Raw genomic sequence first — 19,675 nt, 5'->3', positions numbered from 1 at the left:
GTGTGGGAGGAAAGTAGAACTTGATGAGGTAACTATACCTGCTCCCTTATTGGAAAGTAGTTCATCACAAGAAATCTTTTCTTGTGACTCCTACACCAGTTAGTGAGGAAGCTAATGACGATGATCATGTAACTTTAGATCAAGTTACTATCGAGCCTCATAGGTTAACCAGAGTGAGATCCGCACCAGAGTGGTACGTTAATCCTGTTCTGGAAGTCATGTTAATTGACCATGACGAACCTACGAACTATGAGGAAGCGATGATGAGCCCAGATTCCGTGAAATGGCTTGAGGCCATGAAATCTGAGATAGGATCCATGTATAAGAACAAAGTGTGGACTTTGGTTGACTTGCCCGATGATCGGCAAGCCATAGATGGATCTTCAAGAGGAAGACGGACGCTGATAGTAGTGTTACTATCTACAAATCTAGAATTGTCGCAAAAGGTTTTCGACAAGTTCAAGGTGTTGACTACGATGAGAGTCTCTCACTCGTATCTATGCTTAAAGTCTGTCCGAATCATGTTAGCAATTGCCGCATTTTATGATTATGAAATTTGGCAAATGGATGTAAAGACTGCATTCCTGAATGGATTTTTGTAAGAAGAGTTGTATATGATGTAACCTAAAGGTTTTATCAATCCAAAGGGTGCTAACAAAGTGTCCAAGCTCCAGCGATCTATTTATGGACTGGTGCAAGCTTCTCGGAGTTGGAATAAACGTTTTGATAGTGTGATCAAAGCATATGGTTTTATACAGACTTTTGGAGAAGCCTGTATTTACAAGAAAGTGAGTGGGAGCTCTATATCATTTCTAATATTATATGTGGATGACATAATGTTGATTGGAAATGATATAGAATTTCTGGATAGCATAAAAGGATACTTGAATAAGAGTTTTTCAATGAAAGATCTCGGTGAAGCTTCTTACATATTGAGCTGCAAGATCTATAGAGATAGATCAAGACGCTTGATAAAAATTTTCAATGAGTACATACCTTGACAAGATTTTGAAGTAGTTCAAAATGGAACAGTCAAAGAAAGAATTCTTGCCTGTGTTACAAGGTGTGAAATTGAGTAAGACTCAAAAACCAGACCACAGCAGAAAATAGAAAGAACATGAAAAGTCATTCCCTATGCCTCAGTCATAGGTTCTATAAAGTATGCTATGCTGTGTACCAGATCTATTGTATACCCTACATTGAGTTTGGCAAGGGAGTACAATAGTGATCTACGAGTAGATCACTCGACAGCGGTCAAAATTATCCTTAGTAGAATAAGGATATGTTTCTCGATTATGGAGGTGCCAAAAGGTTCATCGTAAGAGGTTACGTCGATGCAAGTTTTGACACTGACCCAGATGACTCTAAGTCTCAATCTGGATACATATTGAAAGTGGGAGCAATTAGCTAGAGTAGCTTCGTGCAGAGTATTGTAGACATAGAAATTTGCGAAATACATACAGATCTGAATGTTGCAGGCCCGTAGACTAAACTTCTCTCACAAGCAAAACAAGATCACTCTTTGGGTGTTAATCACATAGCGATGTGAACTAGATTATTGACTCTAGTAAACCTTTTGCGTATTAGTCACATGGAGATGTGAACTAATCACATAAAGATGTGAACCAGATTATTGACTCTAGTGCAAGTGGGAGACTAAAGGAAATATGCCCTAGAGGCAATAATAAAGTTATTATTTTTTCCTTATATCATGATAAATGTTTATTATTCATGCTAGAATTGTATTAAACGGAAACATGATACATGTGTAAATACATAAACAAACAAAGTGTCACTCTGTTTGTCTATGTATTCACACATGTACTAAGTTTCCGGTTAATACAATTCTAGCATGAATAATAAACATTTATCATGATATAAGGAAATATAAATAACAACTTTATTATTGCCTCTAGGGCATATTTCCTTCACTTCCTAACTCAATCAACATTCATACGGATTCATGTCGTCTGCAACATGTTCCACCAAAAGCTACTGATAAACTGAAATGTTGGTATAAAATTGATCAATAGCTCAATTATGGTATTAGAACTATTTCTTGTGTAACAGTATGATCCATTCTCTATTGATCGTGTTTGGAAGGAATACGATTTCTAAACAATGAGGCTGTTGACGTCACAAGGTAATGAAAAATAAATATTACTTCATTTTTGCCACTCGGTTTTTGTTTGACCGTGTTGACATGTTTACATATCACATGTAGCTTTATATAGATGTTCCAAAGTTACTTCATCTGGTATGATTAACTAGAAAAGCAACTGATTTAGGGAGCTAAGCTGAGGTCGTACATGTCTCTATCTTTGTATTATATATCATCTATTCAACCTTAGGATTTAAGTTCCTGTATCAAGTTTAAAAGCACACACATGAATGCACCATAGAATATACGCAGGAGAGCTGCATTTTCATTGATAGAGGAAGGGATGAGAGAGCACGTCAGTTGTACAAGGAAAAGAAATAAAATGGAAACAAAAATGATAAACTCAAGAGAAGAATGCTATGATCCCATGATAAGATGTCGGCCACCAACCAGCCAGCACCCACAGGGCCGCTCCTATAGTAGGTCCTAAGGCACACATAACTTTTGATTAGTACTAGCATGCATCTAATGAAGGTCACATGATCTGCCTAATCTGTAATGCTTGGTCCGTCATTCTTTTGCTTATAGTTGATGATTTCTTTTTAGGTGCAATTTAGAAAATAAGTATGTTATTGTCCAGGTGTACCATGTCAGTATAGGTTATGGAGGACGACAGAGTGATTATTAGTTAAAAAGCATTTGCTATGCTTGATATGTTTTAATCCGTAGCAATCTAGCCTCTGCTACCAAGTAGTCATGCATTTTGTGATTATCAAGCTTCAATTGCATGATGCTTTCGTTCATTAATTCCAACTTCTTTAGGTTCGTCATAAGAAGGGCAGCCTCATAGTCGAGGAAGATGATGTCCATTGATTTCGACAGGCGACAACTATCTAGGTTCTAGAGCGTATCGCAGAAGATATTCACAAGAGGAGACTATGCATGTATTATTGATTTGCATTGTTAGAACTTGCATTTTATCCCAAAGAAATCAAAAGATCAGTTATGTGATGTCATTAGTAAATGACTTCCCATAGACCTTTTTTCTTTCTTTCACAAATACATATTAACCACATATATACATTCACGAATTGTACAAACTATTAGACTTTTGTTAATATAAATATATTTTTACTAGATATGTGTGGCAATACGCGTTTCAAAAATTATGTAAGCAATCATTCTTGATAACAAGGTCATGCATGTATAATAATAATTAGTGAATTTTATTTTGTAGCTCAATTTTTTCTCCATGATATACCAACAACCAATATAACACAGAGTACATATAAAAAAAAGCAGTTGGTGTAATAGACTAGATTGAGGGGCATAATTGGATTAAGAGTTCAGACCAGAGATGTTTCCTCAAGTATATGCATTGTAGCCGGCCCGTAGCGACGCACGACGTTCTACTAGTATACCTAGGTGTAATATTGTACATCTCCATTGTTGGGTGCTTATACGGGCGCCTGCAGACCAAAAAATTATCTATGGATAATCTATGCGCGCATTGACAAAGATCAACAAAAGATCTGGACAAGGTCCACACACACAGGTACTGCAAAAGCAGGTAAGCACTCTTACATGATAAATTGCCACCACTGACTGAGACATCATGCACAAACTGAAACCTATTCTCACGGTTGAACTAGCTAGCTTTGCTGCTATATTCACACGGCAAACGATTCTAACATCATCTCTTTTGAGTTGTTTGAGTTGTTCATCATCCGTCGTGAAGTGCTGGAAAGAACGGCGCCGAAAAGGGCCTAATCACCTGTCGGAGATTGGCGGGCCGGTGTACAGGACGGTGCACATCTCCAGATCCCCCGGCATCTCAACCTCTTTCAGCCACGCGAGGCGCGGGCCTTCTTGCTCATTGTCGGTCACTGTCAGCAGAAGAGGAGACAAATCAGTTAGCCTTGGGTTACACCAGTGTGACGAGCTAGCTGTAAACATATTAAATTAGCAGAAGCATCATCGGTCATCACGATGATTACCGACCAATGTTCAAGCCTCAAAGGAGCCCTAAATATCTATCTTTGGGGGTGAAGCTAGCTACGTTACTTTAATACTGTTCTACAGCATGGAGGGCTAGTGTCATTCAGAACATGGTTTATGTACAAGTGGTTTCGACATTCTGCGCTTCTAAAACCCGCGGGGGCCTAAAACCGTGTGTTAACCCTATTAATAAAGAGAATTAATCATGTATTCATGTCCATAGGATGCAAATGGAGCGTGTACCATAAACAAGGATAGATGCCTATAGGCTGCAGGTTGTTACTTAACTAACAGACCTCTTTCCACATTCAGTGGGCTGCTCACAAGGCAAAATAATATATATTTTTTGTGGGGGAGTGCAAAAATAATATGAGGTCATGCATTTCCAGTTGCATGCATGCTTATACAGAACTACTAGTTTTTTTTTCATAAAGGACATTTCATTCAGAACTACTCCCTCCGTTCCTAAATATAAGTCTTTTTAGAGATTCCACTACAAACTATATATGGATGTATATAGACATAGTTTAGAGTTTAGATTCATTCATTTTGCTCCGTATGTAGTTTATAGTGTAATCTCTAAAAAGACTTATATTTAGGAACGGAGGGAGTAGCTAGTAGCAAGTCAATGCACGAACATCATGTTAATTATCTGGATTAGACTTCTGAGATCAATATAGCCAAAAGCTTACTGGGATGCTGGGAGGAGTAGGGAACATCCGCGTAGTACGTGCAATCTCGGTCCTCCTCTATGGAGTAAGGGGGGCCAAGGATGTCGAGGATGGCGCACGGCGCGATGGCCGTGAACTGGTGCATGTTGCCTCCCGCCGTCGGGTAGAGGACAGACGTGTCGCAGGGCGCCGTGAAAACATCGTCCACAACCAGCTCTGCCAATCTCACTGCAAGCAATTCATCAAGCCCCAACGTTATAGCGCATTTGCTATATATGCATGCTATTAGATACTGGCAAATTAGCAGGGAAATTGTACTGGGTAGAATTGCTCGGAAGCTCACGTTGTTGATCGTCGCGCGATAAAGCGGCTGGATAATCAGGATCAGCCCAGTCATACGACTTTACATGCATGGACCCGATGAGCGGCTTGCTGAACACCGTCATCCCGGGGTGATTGTGTAGAGGGATCACCGCATTCTGCGGCAGGTGGAAGATGACCATCTACCAAGCAAGAAGAAGAAACGGGTGAGCAGCTTACTAGCGATTCGTTCTTACGTAAACTCCAGATAGCGTGCACTACAAAGTTCAGATCAGACATGTTAATATTTTCGGCTTACCGAAAAATTATTAGATTTGTACTTATATGATACGCTGTGTGATGGTTAGGTTCCCTTGGGCCGCATTATCCCTAGTCCTGATGAACCTGTGTGGGCTCAGGCCAACGTCCTCAAGCCTCATTCTGTCTGCAGATAGATAGCCAGAATTTTCTCAAAACAAAAAGATAGATAACCAGAATTCAGTCAACCCGGAGCACAACACTCATTCATCATCTTGAGTCGGTCAGTCAGTTTGCGGACCCGCCGCATTTGAGCGCGCGGAACATGGAGGACAGGAGGAGCGAGGGGTGCGTACCGAGCATGGCCCGGAGCAGGGCGACCTTGGGGGGCGCGGGCACGGTGCCGGGGCCCTTGAAGACGGCGCGGCAGGCCCGGAAGAGCCGCTGCAGCGCCGTCGGCCGCTGCGCGCGCCTCCTCGCTTGCCGCGGCCTGCCCCCTCTGGTCTTGGCCGCCAGCGCCCGCCTCCGCTTGGCGGGCACGGCCCCCGCCACGTCCAGCCCCGCTGCACCCGCGCCCATCGGTCGGTATCACCAGCAGTGCACGCCTCGGAAGGTAGGAAGCAAGAAAGAGGTGAGGGAAAGGTGGTGGTGGTGGGGGAAGCAAGCGAAAGTGCTGGGCGGACGACACGCTATGCACGACAGTGGAACGACTGCACTTCATTCACGTGCATGGACGGACTGATATACATGATCGTTCGCAAATCGTGTGCATAGCATCGCTCGGAAGCAAGGGTGAGCGCATGCGACTGTGCAGGTGGGGAAGGAGCAAAACCATGGGCTCGGCGACGATGGATCCACGGCGCGGGAGAGACCGCCAGCAGCCAGCGAGCGAATCCAGGGACGGCTCGACGCCTTACGGTGGACGCCTGTTTCGGACGGACCGGTGCAGAAGGAAACCAACTGCGCCGGGACCAAACTAGGAGTAGCATGGAGGATTCCGGTGTCCCTCCCTATGACGGTACTGCTACGTAACGGTCAAACATCCACCACGCGGTACCATGAATCGTGCAGCTGAAGGTCCACATCAGTTGTATATCTACCAACCCACCTATAGCGAACCAACTTATAGTTCTATGGTTAGAGGAAGAGTGGTATCCACTATCCATCAGAGTTCAAGTCTCACACTTATATTGATGCATGCTTTTTTCTGGGTTTATTCCAGGCCTTCCGACGATGTGCTTTCAGTGAGACGGAACGTTCTCGTCGACTATGAATGTGTCTGTGGCGACTTCGACTTCGTCAATCTCAAAATCTAGCGGCATGATCTTTAGAAAAAGATCAGTATTTGATATGTTCTAACCGTGTTTAAATTTTGATGCCCCAATCAATTTAAATAATTAAAGTAAATTTTGAAAAAATTGGATTCATGTAATTTTCCTTGAAGTAAGTGAAACGATAAAAAAAATTCATATGCATTCAAGGTGAAATAAAAATGACAAAATAGCATGTTCAGTTTCACATATAAATTGATATGGTTTTGATGAATGATATCGGCATTGTTGTGTTAGTGACACTGATATTTTGGTTATTGAAATGGATATGATTGTTGTTATTGAAATGGATAATTAACATTTGTTGCCATTGAAATGCTCATTTAAAAAATTCAGCCTTTTGAAATCATTGAATGTCTATTTTGAAATGAGTTAATTTTGTTTTTAAATTGAGTGAGATCTTTTTGCAAAAAAATAGTGCACTCGATTTTTTGAAATCAATGAAATTCGTTTGTTAAAATGAGTGAAATCACTTTTTTGAAATATTTGAAAATTCAAAATCACCTTTTAAATGGAAATTAGAAGGTAAATTCTCAACATCTTCAGCTTTAATACATTTTTTCCTTAGCATATTTCTTGGCTTCTTTCATATCTTCTAGACTTAGAAAACACATGCATCTCTTCTTAGAGTAGGTGCTGGTGGAGGCTCGGTAACATTCCAATATCATTATAATTATTATAATCATCATGATTATTTGTTATATTATCCAATAATCCATTAGCTTCATCGAATGTGCTTTCACTAAGAACTCTCCCTGCACAGCTATCTAGGTGTGTCCTAGATTCAAGGGTTATAGTGCTATAGAATATATCAACCAACCCGTTTTTCTTGATAGGATAAATAGGAGCATTCCTTTCCAACTCACAAAACCTCACCTAAGCTTGCGGGGGACTCTCTTCCTCAATTTGGATAAAGTTATAAATATCCTAAAAACTAAGTGTCTCATGTGCAAAGATAAATATATATCCATAAAAGCACTAAGAAATTCTTACAAACTAGTAATGCTTCGAGTCATCATGTTATTATACCAAGCTTTAGCACTATCTTTAAGTGAAAAGGGAAAAGGTAACTTGGGTTCATATCTTTCTTGGAAAAAATATTAGCAATAGAAATCATCTTACAGAAATGATCGAGAGCGTTTCAATTTTTATAACTTGGAAAGCATCGGATTCAACCAAAGTAATTATTTCTGGATCAACAAAGAATTATAAACATCATTTTTAATGTATATAGGAGAAGCACAAAAAATCATCTTCAAGTAAAAACATGTCTCCTAAAGACCCACTATAACATAGTTCAAAACCAGCATCAATACCATCCTTGAGAATTACTGTAATAAAGACTACCAAAATTTTCATCAAGTTCAATGGGTGTCCTATCAGAAATTACTAGACTAGATATAGTTCTCATAAAAGGTGTAGTAGGTGATTCATCAAGATTATAAGAATTTTCAAGTTCTTTATCTTTTGCAATATGAACATCTAAAAATTATCCAAGTGGAACAGTATCATCAAGTGAAGAAGCAGCATTATCACCAATTTCATGAGAGGCAATATCAACTACATGTGATGTTTTATATTGTGTGTCATGTGTATCTGAAGCTGGTTGTGGTGATGGTGGAGTCACAATTTGACTTAAATTAGTCGGTGAATCAAGAGCAGCAATAGTACATAAGTTTGTCGAAAATTCACAAGAGTGTTCGTCCTCGCCTGCTCACGGTACCATGTACATTCCTTTTCTGGTAGACCCTACAAAATTACCTTAGTGGGCCAGAGGTCGATTTAATGTTGCATTGAGTTACCCAGCACGGCCTCCGTAACATCGTTTGTGTGATGCTGGCACAGGCGGCCAACTCCGTCTTGTGCCCACGGCCCAGTTCAAGCGTATGCTGCCTTTGCAAGTACGTGAGCATTTTTCTCGAATTCTTGAACATGATGTGAGCATACTTCCTTTGCAATATGTTCAAGCAATACCTGAGTATTTTTCTCGAATGGTTGAACATATTTTTCATTTGCGAACTTTTTTGAATTTGTGAATAATATTACAATTCGCAAAACATTATTTTTGGATGCATGAACAATTTTATTGAATACGTGAACATATTTTGCATTCGCAAACTTTTTAAAATTTGCTTCCAACATACTCGAATTGGTAAGCATTTTCTGTAGTCGTGAACATTTTCTTCAATCCACGAACATTTCTTGAAGATGTTAATATTTTTTATTTTGCACTTTTTTTTGAATATGTGAACATTTTCTGAATTTGCGAGGATTTTTTTAATCCGCTGTGAACATTTTTTGAATTCACTATGAACAATTATCAAATTTGTGAATGTTTTTCAAAATTTTCTGCAAACATATCTCCAATTCTCAAACATTTTTTAATTCATGAACAATATTCAAATTCGGGAACATTTTTTTGAATACAATAACATTTTTCTAGGATACTTGAACATATTTTGAATTCATGAACAGTTTTTGAATCGCCAAAAGCTTATTTCATATTTTTCACAAATATTTTTTGAATCTGTGAACAATTTTCAAATGTGTGATCAATTTCTTCAAATACATGAACCTATTTGAATTCATGAACATTTTTTCCGATTCACAAACATTGTTATTAAACTATGAACATTTTTGGGAAATTCATGAACAGTTCTTTATTTGCACTAACTTTTTCAAAATTTAAAACATGATTACCATTGTTTTTCTTGCATGAGGCAGCACCGCCCTCTGCGAGATACAAGCAAGTCAAGCTTCTGGGCTACCCAAACAGTCGAACAATTGTTAACATTGAATGACTGTTGTCATGGTCCACATGTAGACGGGAACATCATGCTAACCGATTTGTCTGAAAAGCCGTTAAACCTAATTGGGTTGCACCTAAAAAGTACTACAATCTTTAGAAATAATGGTGGAGCTTCATGGAGCCAAAGGGGGCCATGGCCCCCCTCCCCCACTCTAGGAAAACTACTCCGAATTATTAGGTCTGAATAACAGTTATTTCTTAGAGTTCGTGCACAACTTATTTTCTTCATTCCCATAACTCTGATTAGTCCCTTCAAGAATTTTCATCGCCACTGTCTAGAAACATGCACGACCAGTATCGGCGGTAGAAAAGAGTAGCTTCTCAGGCAGCCTTTGGGGCACTGTAGCACTACATTACCGCTACAGTACCCAAAGGAAATGCATCTCACGCCTCAGGCAGCGCCCGGGCTGCCTAGGATCTGGCTCCGCCACTATGCACAGAGAATATGAGATGCCACTAAATTTTCACAATAAATAGCATGTTGTACCAACGAAACGTATGCATGTTCTACCGTCTTACATATTAAACGGCATTGTCTCGGTATGCTACTGTTTGCTGCTGGTATCCCTCTGTGATTTCTACGCCCGCACTTTATACATGTGCCCATGCGTGATTGTTTCATTGGTCCACCTAGCAGGAGCAAGCGAGCTCGTCCACTAGTCTTAAACAAGTTGAGGTAGGTTAGAGGTGAAACCCATAAAATCTCATGACCAACTTATAGTTCTGACACATGGATAGCAAGATTTCACGCATCTATGTTCATAGCTAGTTCTTTGGTGATACTCCAGTCTTTTAGATCTTTCTTTACGGACTCATCCCATGCCAAATTCGGTCTACCCCGACCTCTCTTGACATTACCCGCACGCTTTAGCTATTCGTTGCGCACTGGAGCTTCTGAAGGCTTGCGTTGAATATGCCCAAACCATCTCAGATGGTGTTGGACAAGCTTCTCTTCAATTGGTGTACCCCAACTTTATGTCGTATATCATCATTCCGGACTCGATACTTCCTCGTGTGGCACACATCACCTCAACATGCGCATCTCCGCCGCACCTAAGTGTTGAGCATGTCATCTTTTAGTCGGCCAACACTCAGCGCCGTACAACATTACGGGTTGAACCGCCATTCTGTAGAACTTGCCTTTTAGTTTTTGTGGCATTCTCTTGTCACATAGAATGCTAAAAATTTGGCACCCTTTCATCCATCTGGCTTTGATGCAATGATTCATATCTTCATCAATACCTCCATTCTTCTGCAACATTGACCCTAAATGTCGAAAGGTGTCCTTCTGAGGCACCACCTGCTTGGATGTCTATCATATGGATAATAAATTCAGCAATCAAGTAAGCTCTTAATACACTCATAAATAGAGCTATACTCCCTGACAATAGCACCACAAAAATAATCTTGTTAACGAACGCTGAGTTTTGGCTCTAGGGAGGGTATGCTCCATGGTGAACAGTAAACTAAAAACTAACAAGAAATAAATTTAAAAATTTTGATTTTTTTGTAGATGTTCATGTTAGCAACAAGCATGCTTGCCAATTTTTATGCGGAGCAGGATAGCAGTGCTTCACCAGTGAAAAAAAACAAAATTAAGTGTACCATTTGAAGGTAACATTTGTTGTTTGACTTGTTTTTCTTTATGAGGTCAACATGATTAAGCTAACCACCCCCCCCCCCCCCCCCCCCCTCCAGAAAAATGTAGATATCATTTGGGTGTGACAATAAACACATCTTTTTTTCAATTTCTTTTTACCTTGGCTAAATACATTTGTGGTGCGCAGGAACATATACTCCCTAGAGCCAAAAATAATATCAGCATGGTAACCCACATGATTCTCAGCTGAATATCTCTTATTCCTAGAAAATAAATAAATATATAAAATAATATTTTAATGTATTTTTTAACACGGTACAGACGCAAGCGCTTATATACACGCGCATATACTCATCCCTATGAATGCACACACGCACACCCTATCCCTATGAGCATCTCCGAAAGACTGAACCGGCATATCATCTTGAAATTTACGAAGTCACTGTTTGTTACCGTTTTAGCATCACCTCGAGTAGTTTTTTTCTACGGCATGCCAATTTTAGGGAACTTTTAGTCTTGTCTTCTTCATGTAGGCGAATTGATTATGGCCCATAGCTTTGAAATGTACGCGAGATTCAGCCCACTTGAATTTGGGCTGCATTGTCTTGTTAGTTTCCAAAGGGAAAAATATATTAACTCCTTGAGTATCCCCTCAAGAAAAAAGGGTAGAGAGACTCGTAGCCCTTCGGTTTAATCTTTTCTTTTAGAAAAAGAGGAGGACCCCGGCCTCTACATCTGGACGATGCATATAGTCATTTTATTAACTAGTACAAATGCCCGTGCGTTGCACCGGGCGGATAAATGGGCATAACCTGCTGCATGTGTCATTATGCATCAATTTTTATATCCATTTTTAATAAATGTTGATAATATGGTTAAACGTGGGAATTTCCTTATTTTTAATAAAAGTTGACATTTTAGCAAAAAAAAAAGCATGTGCGTTGCAACGGTATGAAATAAATTTTAGGGTTTGCGTGATATTTTAGAGTTTATCTATCATGGTGAAATATCGAGCTCTATCTCTCAATTCGTTAGATTCTTCCTCGTCTTATCATGAATTCATATTTTTAGTTGACCACTTCAAAGATAAGATGACCATTAGATAGTAAAGAGTTTACAATGTTTGATGCTCTTTTGTTGATACACGACCACCACTGGCGGAGCAACATGCATCCCTGCAGGTGTCGTCGCCCCTCAGACTGGGCAAAAATAGTGAAGAAATTCTTTATAGAGATTTATAGATTGGAAAAAATAGAGATTTTGCACCCCCTAGAAATTGTTTTTTCTCTTTGCCCCCCTCCCCCCCCCCCCCCCCCCCCCCGAGTCTTCCTGGTCTAGCTCTGCCACTGACGACCACCAACAGTAGGAGCACGCCGGCTGCGCCAACACGGTTGCTTCGCTTGACACCAACATCAGGGTTCGAACAGGATCAGGATAGAACATGCAGAGTTGCGGGTGAGATGATATGAGGGAGGGGAGTAGCCACATGCATAGAGGTGGTGCACGGAAGGACTAAGGACATGATCGGCATAGCCATGACCACATCTCTCTCTCTCTCTCTTTCTCTCTCTCTCTCTCTCTCTCTCTCTCTCTCTCTCTCTCGCCGGCGTGAGAGTCGAAATAGGACACAACCCCTCCTCCAGACCCAGTTCAAGCAGGATGCACCGTTGCCGTACCCTCTCAACTCTTTGTTCGTCCCTCATCTCTATCTCATCAACGGCATCAGGAACATCAAGACTCGAGGAATATATTGATGATCAGGTAGTCCATAGGTGAGCCCGAAATATCTTTTCCCCTGAGAAATAGTATTTATTTTCAATATTTTTTTAAACAAATCTATCAGGAACATCAAGACTCGAGGAATATATTGATGATCAGGTAGTCCATAGGTGAGCCCGAATTTCCCCTAAGAAATAGTATTTATTTTCAATATTTTTTAAATAAATCTTTCCAATATTTCAGTCACACATCTTTTAAGTACTGTAACTACTAATGTATTCATAATTAAGATTAAGATATGGCAGGCTTAAACAGCAGCCAAGTAAATTGTACTACTATGCTAGCGCCACATCCATCACACCCAGCGCCACTTCTCCACGCCAGGAGCCCATACACAGCCTAGCCGCGCTGCAACAACGCCGCCGCCCGTACGCCGCCTCCCGCACCAACTGCGCCCGAGCAAGGAACTCCCCTCGACCCCCGGCGCCTGCAGCCCCTCCTCGCCTCCCCCCGTCCAGTCCGGCAACCGACGCCATGGCCGGCTACCCACCCCCCCTGCAACTCCGGCCCGCTGCTCCGCTAACCTTCCCCCTCTCCATTCCCTTCCCTAACTCCCTCCCTCTGGATCTCTCCCTCACCTCTCACCCCCCGTATCTTTTATGTACAGGGAGAATCACACCCGCGCCATGGATCTCCGACCCCGAGCCGTCGTCGGCTCGTCGCTGCCTGCTTCGTCTGGGCATGGAGACGACGAACACGAGGATCACCCGTGACGTCCAGCGCCAAGTCCAGCTCGATAGAGACCCTCTCTGCGCCACTGCGCACCGGTCCCGCTGCCCCCGTCACCCCAGCCATCCACCGGAGAGAGAGGGGCTCCCCACCACCACCCAGCGCAACTCCTCCACTTCTCCATCTAGCGCCCACGGATCTGTTCCGCTTCCCTGAGGCAAGTCCGCGCCGGTGATGCATTGGCCTTGAGGGAGGCTCGTTTTATCTAATCTCTCTCTTATTCTCTTGATCAGCCATCTCTGCTTTGTTATCTGGCTTGTTGATTGTCTACTTTCGAACATATATAAATTTGTAGGATTCAATACAAAGCTGCAAGGTGGGACTAATAGTCAATTTAAAGACTGCTGATGTGGGGAAGGACTGATGCATCGGCGGGCGGGTGGGTTATTTCGTTTTTTCTCTCGTCAATACCGGTTGGAGTTGACTTATTATTGTACTGCGGGTTGAATACCCAAAATCGCGGGGGCTTTTATGCAAATATGCCAATGACGTACGACCAGAAACAATGACTGCTTTATTAGTAGGTAAAGATTGTTCACATAAGACATTACAAAATCATACAACAGTAATACTAAAACCACCGTCTAGGCAACATTTGTCGCTACTCCTAATCAGTTGATGAAAGGGCGCTGATACTCTGGGCCTAATACCAAACTGACCTCGCATCCAAACCTAACATCTAAGACCTGAGGTCCCAACCAGGACGCCTTTCAAGTATGATGTACCCATTAGTCTAGTGCACTACTCAACCAGGACGCCTGTCGGGTATGAGGCCGCCGCAGCCACCTACTATCGATCCATCTTTAGTGTTGTACTGCTGCATCTACCTCGCCCGGTCTCGCTGCCGTCGACGCCACCATGGCGCCAGACAGCTCCACCGCCCTGCGCTCATCCATCCAGCCGCATCCGTCATCGATATGCAGCTGCACCATGCCGCCAAAACTCGTCGTCATCTATGCGGTAGATACAACGCCGCACCACCTGGCAACCTCCACACCGTCGCCACTACTGGAGGTACTCGGAGCCCACCATCCACAGCATCTCTCCCCCGAACAGCAAGTCCTCTCAAGACAGCGCCTGCATGGAGGATACGACGCACGGGACGTCGCCACCGCCCAATCCAGACTGAATTTTGCACTTTCGTCCGGGAGGGGTTCGGAGGTGGATAGGAGAGACCTCGGCTTCACCTCCACGGAGGGTAACGGCGTCGAGTGACGTCGCCGATGCCGGGCCGGCCTAGCCGACCAAAGTTTACTCCGGTCCCCATCCTATGCCACCAAACCTCCATCTGCTCCGGATCCAGCAACGAGCCACGATCCAAAACCTGCGAAGATGCAAGAGCCATGGAGCTCGACCCGCCATGAGGATCGAGAAGAACCCGTTGTAGATCTTCAGACATCGAAACCAGCGGTCCGATGTGGCCAGTGACGACCATCACCACCCCACGACGGCCGACGGAGTCCGAAGACAGGATCCAGATGGATCCGATCAGGATCCGGCGGCACCCATGACCACCGGGCAGGCCCAACGCAGCCACCACCTCGCGACACGCAGGCCGCTGCCACCGCGCCGCGCACAACGCCGCCGGGAGACCCGCCCGCCGCGCCGCCGAACCCCACATTCGCCCTGCGCCCTCTCGACCCCGTTGTCCCGCGCCAGCCAAGACGAAAAGGATGGGGAGAACCCACTCCGCCGCCCAGCCGGCCAGGCTTCGCCCGGCGGCGCTACGGACGGCGGCGAGGAGGGAGAGGGGCGGAGGAGGCGCGAGATGCGGCGGCTAGGGTTTCCCTTCAGCTTAATCTATGCGCATCTTTCTCTAAAAAAACCTATACGCCATCATAAATAGAAAGGTGCATTAGTTTTTCTTCAAGTCAAACTCAAACTGACCACGTTTTCCTTCAACTCAAACTTAAACTGACCAAGTTTTTTAATTAATAAAATACATGTTATGACGGATCAAAAATTATATAAATTCATAAAATATATTTTTATTCATTGTTTATTTTATATTACAATGTTAATATTTTCTTCTATAATCTTTGTCAAACATACATGACTTTTATAAAAATTGATGTAATACCGATTAGAGGGAGTATGTTCAAATATATCTAACCTGACAACTTACCCTTTGATGAGTCGCACAACTATTTCACATCTAAGACCGTTTTGGTTTTGCTTACGTGATGGCGCATACAAAAAGGGTTGTTTTAGCCACATACGCGAATGATATGATCACACGTCAGAAAGAATAGAGAAAATCAAACCCCCCAAAACATATGCAAATGTTAAAACCTTATGATCATATTATTTAAATCTAAAATCTGATTAAAAATAAAATACAAAGTATCCCAAGATATATGGGGAGGTTGGAATTTAAGAATTCCCAATTTGACAAAAGAGATGACGACTAAATTTAAAGAAACATATAATTTTAATTTTAAAAAACGAACGGAAGAAAATAGGGAAATTGTAAGTGATACTATTAGAAAAACTATTTTTTAAACAAAAGAATGGCAAAGTAGTACAATTTAAAAAAAACGAAAGCAAGAAAATAGGGAAATTGTAAGTGATATTATTAGAAAAACTAAACGAAAGCAAGAAGTTAGAGAAGTGGTAAGTGATATTATTAGAAAAACTAAAATTGTACTACTTGTTTTAGCCACAAGTTGGGAAATAGGAATTTAAGAATCTCAAATTTGACAAAAGAGATGGCGACTAAAACTTCAATAATCATATTGTTAAATTTGAAAATTGGAAACAGAAAATACAGTATGGAAATTCTAAAAATGATATTATTAATATCTAAAAAAACTGAAAAAGAAGGAATGACAAATTAGTGCGAGAGACATGGGGGACGAATTTAAGAATCTCAGACCTGATAAATAATTGGGCAGAGCATGCGACATTTCAAAAAAAAAAGTGGGGAATGTAGAGGCTAAGCAAGTACTCCCTCCGTTCCTAAATACTTGTCTTTCTAGGCATTTCAACAAATGACTACATACGGAGCAAAATGAGTGAATCTATACTCTAAAATATGTCTACATACATCCGTATGTAGTAGTCATTTGAAATGTCTAGAAAGACAAGTATTTAGGAACGGAGGGAGTAAAATCTATGGCATGATCTATATATTGAGAAAAGATCAACAAAGGGATCTGCTGGACAAGGTCCACGTACACAGCTGCTGCAAAAGCAAGCAAGCAAGCACTTTTACATGGTAAACTGCCATAACTGATTGAGACATCATGCACAAACTGAGACCTATTCTTATGGCTCAACTAACTAGCTTGCTGCTGTATTCACAAGGTAAACAGCGATTCTGACACCATCTGGTTTGAGTTGGGTTGACACTTGACAGCTCATCATCGGTTGCAAAGGGCTGGAAGGAAAGGATCATCGATCATCTGCCGGAGATTGGCGGGCCGCCATACCGGACGCTGCACATCTTCAGATCCTTCGGCATCTCGACCTCTTTCAGCCACGCGAGACGCCGGCCTTCTTGCTCGTCGCCGATGGGCTCATTGCTGGTCACTGTCAGCAGAAGAGGAGACAAGTTTAGTTAACCTTCAGATTACAGTAGAAGCATCGATGATCATGTGATTACCGACCAATGTTCAAGACCTAGTGGAGCCTAAATATCTTTGGGGTGAAGCTACATTACTTTAATACTGTTCTAAAATATGGATGCCTCTCGCCTAGTGCCCTTTAGAACATGGTTTTGCACAAGTGGTTTCGACATCCCGTGCTTCTGAAACCCACGTACGGGGGCGCAAAACCGTGTGCTTGCTTGCACTATTAATTAAGGAGTGTATGATAAACAAAGCTACCTGAAAGCTCCAGGTTGTTACTTAACTAAAAGACCTCTTTCTCCATTCAGTGGGCTGCTTACAAGGCAAACTACTGTTTTGATGATGCAACATATAATATCTATGTTGCAAGTTGCAACTTGCTATTGATGCCTAACCATACTTCTTAGTTAATTCTCTCGCGTGCTGTCGGTAAAAAGATGCATAAAGTATTCACTGTGATCACTCAAACCAAACCCCCAAATAGGAGGATATGAGCTCAAGCATTTTCGGTGCTAGTTTACAGTTGCAGGCTACACACACTGTCAAAATTCATAACTAGTAGCAAGTCCATCTCCATAATGTATCTAGATTAGATTTTTGAGATCAGAATTGGCAACTTACTGCGATGCTCGGAGTATGGAATGTCCGTGTAGTACGTGCAGTCTCGGTCCTCTTCGATGGAGTAAGGGGGGCCAAGGATGTCAAGGAACGCAGATGGCGCGACGGCCCTGAACCGGTGCATGTTGCCTCCCGCCGTCGGGAACAGGACCGACGTGTCGCACGGCGCTGTGAAAACATCATCCACGACTAGTTGTGCCAGTCTCACTGCAATCAAGGAAGTCTAAACGTTATACACATTTGTGTCGCCAGGCATACCGGGGAGCAGAAGCAGGGGATCTGGTGACAATTGTAGTAGAAATGGGTGGGAAGCTCACATTTACCGTCAGGCGACGAAGCGCCACTCTCATTAGCCGGATCATCAGGATCAGCCCAGTCATATGACTTTGCGTGCATCGATCCGATGAGCAGCTTGTTGAACACCGTCATACCGGGGTGGTTGTGCAGAGGGATGACCGCATTCGTCGGCAAGAAGAAGAGAACCATCTGCCGAGCAACAAAAGAAGGAAATGTCAGCAACTAGTTCCCTTGGGGTATATATATATATATATATATATATATATATATATATATATATATATGATCCACACACTGTTTTTTACGCTGCACTTACGGAAAATTTCTCAGATTTGTATATGGTGGTGTGTGTGATGGTGGGGGTCCCTTCGGTTGCCGCCTCTCTATTCCTGAAGAAGGGCATGTTTGAGCTTAGGCCGACGTCCTCTGGTCTCATTTTGTCTGCAAACATCACCGCCGGCAGCCAAAATTCAGTTGTGGTAAAATTCAACCAGTAGACGACATCATCAGCATTTTGTGCAGTTAAGACATTCCCATTTCCGAATCCCCTGAATTTCAACTATGTCTCTATTTGCATGCTCAAATTAAACATATTTTTGTAGAAAAATCAAAATTAAACATCTTCGGTATGCAGAGAACAATGGTAGACACTAATTGTCAAGTAAAATCCAGTAAATTCTGAACGTACATGGCATCCAAGACATGTAAAACTATTTTGGATATACAAAAGCAAGATGCGAACTTTTAACGGGTCACTCCATGCACCAAATTAAATTTCAGGGTCCTGATTGGCTGATTGTGCATGTAGTAGCTACTAGTAGTAGTATCTGCATACAGGTAGATGTGTGGTGGTTGGTAAGCGTACCGAGCATGGCGCGGAGCAGGGCGACCTCGGCGGGCTTGGGCACGGTGCCGGGGCCCTTGAAGACGGCGCGGCAGGCCTGGAAGAGCCGCTGGATGGCGGTCGGCCTCCTGTCGCGCCGCGGCCTCCTTCCTGCCGCCGCCGCCGCCGCGGTCTTAACGGCCAGCACCCGCCTCCTCTTGGCCGGCGGCACGGTCTGCGCGGCCTCCGCCGCACCAACCTCCACCACCCCGGGCCCGAGCTCCACCATCCCCGCTCCCATGGCAGTAGGCAGCTCCAAAAGGATAACAGAAGACGCAAAGAAACGCGCTGGATCGTGGCAGAGAGAGGGAGGGATGAATCAACCGAGCTGGTGGGGACGAAGGGGCAACAGGAGAGGCGGGGATATATGCGGGAGGTCAGCGAGGGCGGACGGGGCAAAACCAGGTGCCGCCCGACGGTGGGTTGACGGTGGAGGCGACACGACAGGACGGGCGAGGAGGAAACCAGGGGGGGGGGGGGGGGGGGGGGATAGCAAATCCAACCCAGGCGGCCGCTTTCGGCGGTCGCCCTCGGCAGCTGCTTCTTTCTTTTCTTCTACGCCGGTCTAGAGAGAGAAAGCGCACGCAGATGGATAGAGATCTAGAGAGAGGGTATGGGGTGGGGGCGTGGCGTGGCGTGGCGCCCGCCATTTCGGGGAAGCGGAAAGCAAAACCGGCTGCTGCACTGCAGCGGAAGGAACCCACGGTTTGCCTTGTCGCCCCTCGGAAAACT

The 19,675-nt window shown here is 43.2% G+C and overlaps 1 protein-coding gene and 1 pseudogene across 2 annotated transcripts; both read right to left on the bottom strand.

Moving 5' to 3' along the window:
* Window positions 1-3,446: 3,446 nt before the first annotated feature.
* LOC123106392 (plant cysteine oxidase 2-like) lies at window positions 3,447-5,965 on the bottom strand (annotated as a pseudogene).
* A 10,714-nt stretch (window positions 5,966-16,679) lies between these two features.
* LOC123102068 (plant cysteine oxidase 2) lies at window positions 16,680-19,430 on the bottom strand. 2 transcript variants are annotated; one of them, XM_044523347.1, is made up of 5 exons: window positions 18,926-19,430; window positions 18,377-18,501; window positions 18,087-18,249; window positions 17,767-17,970; window positions 16,680-17,107 (listed from the first exon to the last, which is right to left on the bottom strand). In XM_044523347.1, the coding sequence occupies exons 1-5, from the start codon at window positions 19,182-19,184 to the stop codon at window positions 16,977-16,979; spliced, it is 882 nt and encodes a 293-aa protein (XP_044379282.1). In that variant the 5' UTR covers window positions 19,185-19,430; the 3' UTR covers window positions 16,680-16,976. The 2 variants fall into 2 exon arrangements, with proteins under 2 accessions (XP_044379282.1, XP_044379281.1); XM_044523346.1 differs by having other exon boundaries at window positions 18,081-18,249; window positions 18,926-19,427.
* Window positions 19,431-19,675: the final 245 nt, after the last annotated feature.

Source organism: Triticum aestivum, chromosome 5A, assembly GCF_018294505.1.
Source record: "Triticum aestivum cultivar Chinese Spring chromosome 5A, IWGSC CS RefSeq v2.1, whole genome shotgun sequence".
NCBI lineage: Eukaryota > Viridiplantae > Streptophyta > Magnoliopsida > Poales > Poaceae > Triticum > Triticum aestivum.
The sequence above is the reverse complement of the archived record's forward strand: the minus strand, read 5'-3'. Positions and strand labels throughout refer to the sequence as shown.

Bases quoted from the DNA above. Each gene is read 5' to 3' on its own strand.
- LOC123102068 (XM_044523346.1), bottom strand. From the start codon at position 19,184: ATGGGAGCGGGGATGGTGGAGCTCGGGCCCGGGGTGGTGGAGGTTGGT. The intron at 18,502-18,925 runs GTACGCTTACCA...TGATGTTTGCAG, and splicing joins CCTGCTCCGCGCCATGCTCG to ACAAAATGAGACCAGAGGAC. The intron at 17,971-18,080 runs GTGAGCTTCCCA...CCTTGATTGCAG, and splicing joins TTCGTCGCCTGACGGTAAAT to TGAGACTGGCACAACTAGTC.